This window comes from Tigriopus californicus, chromosome 6 (assembly GCF_007210705.1).
Source record: "Tigriopus californicus strain San Diego chromosome 6, Tcal_SD_v2.1, whole genome shotgun sequence".
NCBI lineage: Eukaryota > Metazoa > Arthropoda > Copepoda > Harpacticoida > Harpacticidae > Tigriopus > Tigriopus californicus.
In genome coordinates, this window is record NC_081445.1 from 14,891,122 (window position 1) to 14,900,886 (window position 9,765).

At 42.3% G+C, this 9,765-nt stretch overlaps 1 protein-coding gene across 1 annotated transcript; it reads left to right on the forward strand.

Moving 5' to 3' along the window:
* The first annotated feature begins 7,425 nt into the window (after positions 1 to 7,425).
* Positions 7,426 to 9,333, forward strand: LOC131882317 (solute carrier family 49 member 4-like). The gene is made up of 4 exons (XM_059229428.1): positions 7,426 to 7,621; positions 7,675 to 7,912; positions 7,990 to 8,204; positions 8,272 to 9,333. The coding sequence occupies exons 1-4, from the start codon at positions 7,520 to 7,522 to the stop codon at positions 9,175 to 9,177; spliced, it is 1,461 nt and encodes a 486-aa protein (XP_059085411.1). The 5' UTR covers positions 7,426 to 7,519; the 3' UTR covers positions 9,178 to 9,333.
* The last annotated feature ends 432 nt before the right edge of the window (positions 9,334 to 9,765 follow it).

The window sequence follows — 9,765 nt, forward strand, 5'->3', positions numbered from 1 at the left end:
GAGCCGTTGGCGGCAATGAGTCGGGTGGACGACGGAGTGACGGGGATGGTGGAGGGAACTCCCTCTGGGGGATGACGGAACCTTGCTGCACCAGAGTCAGGGACGGCCAACAACTCAAAGAGCTCACCGTTAGAGACGCACTCAAGCTTTGATCTTGTCTGGGGGACGGGACACTGTGTTGATGGGCATGGACCTAAACACTGAATTGATTTGGCTAGAGGACGGGCTCCGAGCGTTCCTTGTCGCGTCGCTAACGGCGCCCAGGACGTCGAATTGTGGCGCTGGCGCTCGCGTCCACGATCTCTGCTGGGGACGAGAGGCGGGCTTCCCTCGGGGGAGCGGCATACCGCATGTATGTGGCCCACTCTCCCACAGTTAAAGCACAGCTTCTCACGAAACGGGCAAGCTGGCCTCTGGTGACGTTGGGACCCGCACCCCGACAAGCAGCCTCACTGCGGCAATGATGTCCTCAATGGTCTCCTCGGTGGTCACCACGTTGACGGGGACGATGGGGGGTGTTGGCAGCCTCGGCGGCAATGGCCTCGAAGGCCGTGGCACGGCGTGTAGCTTCTGGAGGGTGTGCTTCTCGATCTCCCTCAGCTTCTTAAAGGGAGCCGTCTCGGTTTGGCATCCCATCAGATGAAGAACACCTCAAGATCGTCTTCCCGTCATATCACGCAACCTGGCCTCGGAGGCAATCCTGTTTGAGGCGGCCATGTAGTCGGAAGAAGCCCCTGCCGTTCTTTTTTGTGGCGCAGTAAACTCCCAGCGCCGGTTAAAGAGGGGGTATAACGTCAGGAAGTGGCTCTCCAACCGGTCTTTGCCGCAGGGATGCTGGTGACGTTCTCCACGATGTCGCACAGGTCAGGGATAGACATGACCTCAGGACGCTCATCTGAGTAGCATCTATGGCCGAGTCCAGTTGGACGCTCCGGCGTACTCGTCAAAGCGCCTCATCCACGCCCGGAGTTCAAGGGGCGTAGAGGACGCTGACAGGGTGATTGGTTTTAGGGAGTCAACCAGCCATGAACTGGGGCGGCCTGGGGCGGCTTGTGGCGCCGGCATGGTAGAGGCGGGGCCGTGGAAGGTCTGTTTAGGAGGGCGACTCCTATGTCGAGGATTTCTGCATCAAACCAGCTTGAAGTCCGACTCCATCCGGATTGATCTCTCCGTATATTTCATGATGGCCGCCTCGGTGGGGTTGCGTCTTCTCTGCTTGTGTCCTCACCAAGGTAGCGATATACCATTCTACTTCAAATGTCTTCCTCTCGGCCTCCAGCTCACTGTACTTGGCTTGGAGTTGGCTCTGTCGCCCTGTGGCGTGTTGGCGGCCCTGAGGAGCTTGACCCGGGTCAGGATGGCGGTCTTGGACGAGGTGAGCGCGCGTGACATGGTTAAACTGCTGTGAGGGATCACGAGTTCAGGGGGGTCACGGGCTCGCGTGGGGTCGTGAGACGGGTGTCCTTGGCGCGGGGAGCTCGAGGAGGTTGTAGCCAGTTGTTGAGGCGTAGTTCAACTACTGCGCCATGTTATGACGTGTGCCAAGGGAAAGGAGGAAGACCAGCAAAGAATGAACTTGCTTCGGATTGTGAACCAAGAAGAAAACGAACTCTGTTTATTTTTCTCTATGGCTGCTGGGGAGAATCATAGATGGATTACGAATGGGAAGATAACATGCCTCTACACTTTGTTAAAATTACCCAGCCACCAAATGCCCTGATTATTAGTGTGGCTTTGACTTATTAACATTCAAAATATATTAAAGATATTTGTTTTGACTTTATTAAAGCTGTATTGTATCAAGATAACGAATTTCGTTAAGTGTATATCTTGGAAATTAAAAACGTTAGTGAAAAGGCTAGTTGTTACTTTCATATTTATGTGTTTGAAGAAAGCTTAGATTTTATTTGATTACTGATTCTATTTGCTGGTTCACATCTAGTTTTGGTAAAGAAATAACATGATTTAGGGTTTAAAAGTGTTTGCTTGTCAATCCCCTTTTGCACAATTGTACTTAATTTTGGACACATTCTGCCCACTTTTTGTTCACTTTGTCCACTTTCGTCCACTTTTGGACCCTTTTGTCCACTTTTGACACTTTGGACACTTTTGTCCTACTTGGTCCCAAAAGTCACGCTTAATTCTCAAAATTGCCCCACCCTGCTTGCAAGCGCTTCAACCGAAAGGTTAGGTTAGGATCAGTCAGGTTAGGTCAGGAATGACTTCAAAATGGCAACACTGACTTTTCAAGATGTTGACATTTTATGTCAACGGACTTTCAGAGTCCAATTTTGGTACTTTAGTCACGTGATTGCAAAAACGTGGCTTTACGTTTGATGGATGGTTTTGATGCACGCCTCAACAGTTTTCATGAAGCCCCACCTTTATTACTTTCAATATAACAAGACCAAGCCAAACCAGTCACAGGCTAAAAGGAACCGAGGGGTCAATAACGTTTTCCTTGATTATGGACAATTATTTGTTTAAAGCTGAATATGGCATGTTCAGTTTCATACATGTGTACATGCACAAGAGCCATACAATTAAGCCCTGTGGACTTATGAAAAGGGTTTTCTTCACCTGGTTCCTAAGACAAAGGTCTTTTGATATGTTTGCTCATGTAGCATTGGTCAATGATTTTTGATAAGCTATCAACTATTCTAAGTTTGTGAAATGAGTAAAACTTCATTCAAGTTAATCACAAATGTGAAAATGGTGCTTGTCACATTTTACAACATCTCATAGAAATTTCAGCTTGGCCTGTTTCACTCATTTAAATATTGGTCTTACATAGTTTCATTCTCTTTGCACTCAATCCTAGTGCCCTGTATTAAAAGAGTGCAACAGTAAGGTCAGAGCACCATTGCAATTAATATTGAACCTTCAATTATGTTCCAAAACATTGAGTTTACATGGATCCCGGATCCAAACCAAACACATCTTTGTATATGTTTGTGCTTAAGAGTTAGTTCTAAGGGTTTAAATTACTTTTCAGGCATCCTTATCTGCTATTACAGCAACACAAGATTCAAACAAGGTATTTTCAAACAGAAATATAGAAAGTGGCTCAACAACTGGCATTTGCAACATTAAAAGTACGTTAAAGGGTGCCTGAAGGGTAGCTAAAGCCGTATATTGACAAGTAGAATCAGAGAATATTTATGTAAACGCGTTTGATTTGGATCTGGAGCCCAGTTAAATTTATTGTTATGTAAGGAATTAAAATTAATTCCTATGGTGCACTGGTCTCACTTTTGTTCTCTTTCTAGATTCAGAGCCCTACTCAATTCATTTCTATCTTATCAAAAAAACGAGACGCATGTAAGGCAAGGGTAAAAAAGTCCGTGATGTCTTTGGATGAATCATCTTGTTGAGGATGACAGTGATGATTCCGTAACGCAATGCTCCAAATTGATAATCACGCAACTAAAGTACCAAAATCGGACTCTGAAAGTCCGGTTGACATTTTATGTGTTCTTGTTTACTCGGTTTAGAAACTCCATGAAACGTCCAAACTAGAGTTTGTGTGCGGTGAAATGTCTTGAAAACGAGGAGAAATGTCCGTTCTGACCAGGGTTGCCAGATTGCGAGAACTTATTCTGCCATTTGACATTCCTATTTCACCAAATTCCGCCATATTTGGACAATTTTCTGGCTTAAAAATGGAAACACTATTATTATCAATGTATCATAACTAGGCTCTAAAATGATCACTAAAAGTTTTTAGAAATAATAAATTATATTTTTCTCTGAGGGAAAAAATATCAAACTGAAAACTTTGATCATGTTTGAAAGCAAAAGAGCATGTAAAATGGCAAATTGGAACTAAGTTTGCAAAATTTTGTGCTATTTATGACCGAATTTCAAAGCTTCATATAAACATGAAAGGGTAATAAATAGACAAATAAAACCTTTCATTTTGATAGTAATGGGGATTATTTTCGTTTTAACGTTTAGAAAAGCCCGTCAAACAAATCAAATAAAACATGACCAAAGGTTTCAAAAACTTTCAAAATCCTAGAAGATCAAAACAAAAGTCCTTCTTGTCTCCTAGTTTGGACTCCTAAATTGATACCCCAAACCATGCAGGTTTCTTGATCAAATTTGGTTCCTCTCAGTGCTATATCTCAACTCTCCCTCAGGATGAAAAGACTTGGACTAAAATGAAAGTATTTTTAATATTTGCTCTTTTTATGTGAAGTATTGGGGTTTGCTGGTTGCATCTTAAGGAAAAGCTTGACCTGGATTTAGTTATTGTGTGAAAGCACTTTGAGTCAAGGCTCGAACAAAAAAGAATTCCACCCAAAAACCAACCCAAACATGACACGGGCAAATTGCAATCAACTCTCTCATCCATTCCATTCCAGATACCTTTGCAACAAAACAATGACGTTTCATTAAACTAAGCTGAATTATATTAAAATGAGTAAGGTCAAAAACATGTTCAACTCAAAATAAAAGCAACAACTACAAATTGCGACATTACTAACCATGCCTCTTCTACAAGTTCCTTCAGGTTTCATTCCGCCATATTCCGCCATATTTTTTGGCTTACCGCCAATTGAAATTTAACACACGCAAATGACTTTTTCATTCCGCCACTTGGCAACCCTGGTTCTGGACGATTTTGAAGCTCACAACCGTCAGAACAACGGACATTGTCCCTCGTTTTCAAGACATTTCAGCGTCATCAAACTAGTTGTACTTCTATTGAAAGGGCGTTTTCCATCTACAAAGTATGGCAGCTTTTTCAAAAAACTCACTTGATGCCAAACTTGTTCATGGAGTGAATAAGACCCGAGAGGATGGATAACATCAGGTGATGTCGAACATACCGCGATGCTAAGACATTGATTCTCAGAAGAGCATATCCAACACTATGGAATTGACCCCCACAAAACGAAAAGGCGGATGACAGTCAATTCAATTGTAAGGCAACACTTCATCATCACCGGGGCTCTCAGAAGGCTCCACCTGCTTTTTGAATCAACTGTGGCTCTCCAAGCCAGCGGCTACCAAAAAGCACCATTCAACAAACTGCATGGCTCTTCACAGGCACTCACCTACGTTTGATCTTTGTTCTGATTTGACATTTCGGATAGATCCCGTGAAGAGTGATTGGCGCCAATGATAGTGAACAAGGTCAAAATCAAAATGAAGAAGCTTGAGGATAAAAGCGCTCAACCAGATATCTTTCAAATTAACGAGTTATCATTCAATAAAGAAAGTCAAAGCTCACAAAAACCGCCATTTGGATGAGAATGTGCTTTAGTCATATGGATCGAAAGAAAACCGGAAAAATGAGTCCAGCCGAGGAAAAAATGGAATACCTGATTAGGTATATTTTTTTCCAATTGAGGGATCGTCTTTGTGTATCCAATAACCATCTCGTTCAATGGTAATCAGTCAACCTTAGTGTGCTTGGCTATAAAAAAGAAATCTCATTTTTCTAAGTCGAATTGGCCATGACACTGACACTCTTTGAAATGAATCATGTGTATCTAATCCAAATGATAACACTCTTTTCACACTAAAAAGAGCGAAATTCAATTTTGAGGCTTTCCTTATTACAGATTCATGTCCATCTGATGAGTTTGCCAACTATGGCACAATGTACTTGAAATATGGAATGTCAACGAGCTTCCTGCCAAATCGGCCTGCTCTTGGTCGTAGCAACTCCGAGCCACTTTTCGAATCAAGCTAGTAACATAAGAAACGTAGAGATCTCTTTCAATTACATGCAGGTCACTTTATATCATTCACTTTTAAGTGGTTCGTTTCAGGCGGAAAATTCAAACTTTTTTTCATTGCATGTTTCTTGAGTCCCAAGCATGGTTTTGGGCTCAAATTTTGGCAAGATTCCATCCTTCAGCAAGATTTTGTGGTCGCATGTCAAGCTTATTTGGAAAAAAGTGAATGATTAAGGAGATAATAAATGTTTGCTTTTGTTTGCAGTTGACATCTCTAGAAGTTTGTGGTATAATCCAACATTTGCCGCATAACCCAGTCATTGGGGCACAAGGAATCGAAGGTTCAAAGGCTTCTCTGGCCGCTTCTTCCCAATCACGTCCGTATCAACGCCATGCTCTCAGGCTGTCCAGAGATTTGGCTGGAAAGAGCATTGGATATCAGTTCTTCTTTCTTCCCGTCCACTATTTTTGGGCCACTCACTCTTCATGAGATCTACTTGGATTGGCAATAGAGCGAAGGTTGAATCAATTGTTTTGCCTGCATTTTGCCTTTATTGTAGTCCCTTGCTTCAAAGAGCGGGTGACGGCCCCAACGGCCCCTATGGCCCTGTTGGTTTTGGATGTGTTGCCTAACTATGGGATTGATTGTCGTCCACTTTCCGATTTGGTTGAGGGTCGATTCCATTGCTTTCGATATGCCAATCTGGCAGATCAATGTCTTTGCATCCCGGCATGTTCTTCAAAACATAAAGATTTCCGTCCTCATGTGTCTCATTCACTCCACGAACGAGTGTGTGAGATGAAAACCTTCCTCTTGATAGCAGTAAAACTGGATGTCGCTGAAGTATCTCGAAAACGAAGAGAAATGTCCGTTTTGGCGGTCCTATGCTCTTCTGGACAATCAATGTTTTAGCATCATGGTATGTTGACTGCAACTAGTTTGATGACGCTGAAATGTCTTGAAAACCAGGGACAATGTCCGTTGTTCTGACGGTTGTGAGCTTCAAAATCTGCCCACCCAAAACCAAATCATAACAAACAGCCGACTTTGAGGTCAATTATGGCCGTCAGGTGTCAGGATTACCTCGCCTACGTATGCCTAATCTGGAATCAGGGTCAGGAGAGGCTAGGAATGAAATCCCTTACCCTCCTTACGCTGGACGAAATATGTTTTACGTTCTACACTCCAGAGGGCGCTTTGTCATTCAGCCTCTGCCAAATAAATGGCCGATGAGGCCAATTCCTTGTTATTGAATTATAGTGCGTTCCTGTTATTTTTGGCTAATTCTATCAAAATCTTATTTATAATTAATGCCCCGGATCACATAATGTCCGGAAAAGGAATTGCGTTCAAGGCAAGGCAAGAGCAGTTTATTTAGCAATTTACCGTGCGTCTTCCCATTTTCTTTGACGTTGCTAATAAGGGCCCTTATTGACCTTCACCTCACGCAACAATTTTTATATGATCGTCAAACTAAATCATCAAAAACTGATTCTGAATTTCAGATACAACGACTACCATGCATTCGTAATCAAAATGTGAAGAAGCTCTCTGTATCACCTTAAAACCGACTTTTAATATCAAATAACACGCAAACCACCCAAACCGAGTTTTTTTGCGACAAAGCCTCGTGCTTTTCTGGACTTGCTTTTGGCAATGATTGTGGTCAAGCTTTTCCACAATACAGTCCATCAATATTATCCTCTACATCTTCGATATCTTTTTTTTCGCGCATGTTGCATAGACAGATGATGAAAAAATGAAACTATGACTTAATTTCAAAACTTCAATTCAAACTAAAGTTAGAGACCCAAATAGTTTGTTAGCAATGGGTCGACGAGGTAGTTTAACATTAAGTCCACCCGTGATTTTTGCTATCGACGATGATCGTATCGAAGTCCTCTCCAATCCTGACAATCACTCGCTAAAGGTACATGAGCATTAATTTTGGTTAGCAAATGATATTACAAGAACTATCTTCAGAGATTCGAGGATCACCAAGAGACCTTCAAGGTCTATCATCGGCGTTGGTACATCCTCCTGATTTATTCGGTGTTTTGCATGCACCAGTGCTTAATTTGGAACACCTTTGGTCCGATAACATTTGCCATGCAATTTGCCTATGATTGGTCGGATGCCACACTTGCAATGATGCCAAATTGGGGTTGTATAATGTTCATAGTGGCCCTATTTCCTCTAACTTATCTGCTGGAGATCAAAGGTAAATTTCAATGCCTAGTGAACCCAACATATCCAAATCTTAATCAGAAGTGTACGTACTCGTAAATGCAATTCAAGGGATTCGACCAACCTTGATGCTGGTGACATTTTTTGTGGTACTGGGTTGCTGTCTCCGGACGTTCAGTCAAGATGACACAATATTCTTGTACATGGCCCATTTGTGTGCCGTATTCAATGGAATTTCTGGAGCTACTGTGATGTCCACACCTCCTTTAGTGGCGTCCCTTTGGTTTCCAGAAAGTGAACGGATTTTTGCGACTTCAGTGTCCCAGGTACAGTACTCCTTACATTGAAGAACTAAAGACATACTAATTTTCTCTCTTTTAATTCCCTGGTTAGAGCTTCAACATCTTGGGCAATGGGATTTCATTCCTTATTGGACCACTGATTGTTCCTTTTGACGAGAGCTTTGACCCTGCCAATCTAACGGATGTGGAAGTGGATGGTACAATAAACAACACCAAGGACAACATTCAGTACTACATGATTGGAAATGCTGTGGTGGCTGGATTGTTGTTGATCTTATTTTTGGTATATTTTCCCAACAAGCCCAAACATCCACCCTGTCCAAGCAGCTCAGTGATCCGGACCCATTTCTTCAAAGGCATCAAGGACATGTGTCGAAACAGGCAGCTTTGGCTTTGTTGCCTCTGTTATGCAATCTCAAATGGTGTCCAAGCAGCCTGGCAAGGTGTCATGGCCCTTAATTTTGCTCCCTTGGGTGTGAGTGATAGCGATATTGGTCAGATTGGATTCATTTCTGTGTTCTGCCAATGTGCCATGGCCAGCTTGGTTGCGTATGGCCAAGACTACTTTCGGGATCACATCAAACCATCTCTCATTGTCCTCTTAACTTTAGCCACAATTTGCTTCATCTGGCTTGCGTTGCTGTGTTTTGAGGTTATTCCTTTTAGCATGTGGCAACTCTATGCCGCCACTATTTTGGCAGTCAGCTTTAATTACAGCTGTGTCCCCCTTTTCTTTGAGTATGCTGTTATGATGGCGCACCCTGTACCGGAAGGTTTGGTGGGAGCTTTTCTAACCGGTGCGCTAAACGTGGTTGCGTTGTTATTCTTCCTCGTGTTCTTCATCAAAGATATTGGATATGACTGGATGAACTATTCCTTGATTGTTGGATTGGTCATCTCGTTGCCTATGGTAGTCATAACGAAGAAGCCATTGGATTTCACAAAAAAAGATAGTAGAAACCCCGTCCACCATGACATGATTGAAGCACACATGTAGACATACGCAATTGACGTGGATTAAAACAAGAAAATTTATGGGGTACCCGATCCTCATGATACACAAAAGGCTTTACATTCTGGACGTTGGAGACCGCTTTCTTAGTTTGTGTTAACGGCATGGACTCTTGAAGAATATAGGTCGATTCTTCCACAATTTGACTGTATGGGGTTGATTTGTCTTCATAAATTTTTCGGTTAAATTTTCATGATGACACACCATCTGAAAATGGCCAATTGTAACCCAAGAAATGCATTTACAACCATTACAGTGCATCCATGATCAACAAGCATTAAAAGTTAAATGGACGAAATACATCCTTTTGTTTTAATAGTACCGGGGATTAAATCCTTGTGGCGGTTAGAAAAGGTCATGAAAACCAAACCAACAATATAACGAAAATCATCTTCCTAACAATAAATTTTCATTTTGTCACCCGTGAAACGAAGGTGACTTGTGCCTTAGATCAAACTAGATTTCTTTTATATGTGTTGCACCGTTTGAAACATAAAAAAACAGTGAAAACAGAGCTGAAAAAATTGAATTTGCTTTCACTTTGATAGTAAAGTATTTGAACACCATATATTT

Coding starts and splice junctions, on each gene's coding strand:
- LOC131882317 (XM_059229428.1), top strand. CDS start 7,520: ATGGGTCGACGAGGTAGTTTAACATTAAGTCCACCCGTGATTTTTGCT. Junction 7,913..7,989: donor TTATCTGCTGGAGATCAAAG/GTAAATTTCAAT, acceptor ATGCAATTCAAG/GGATTCGACCAACCTTGATG. Junction 8,205..8,271: donor TTGCGACTTCAGTGTCCCAG/GTACAGTACTCC, acceptor TTCCCTGGTTAG/AGCTTCAACATCTTGGGCAA.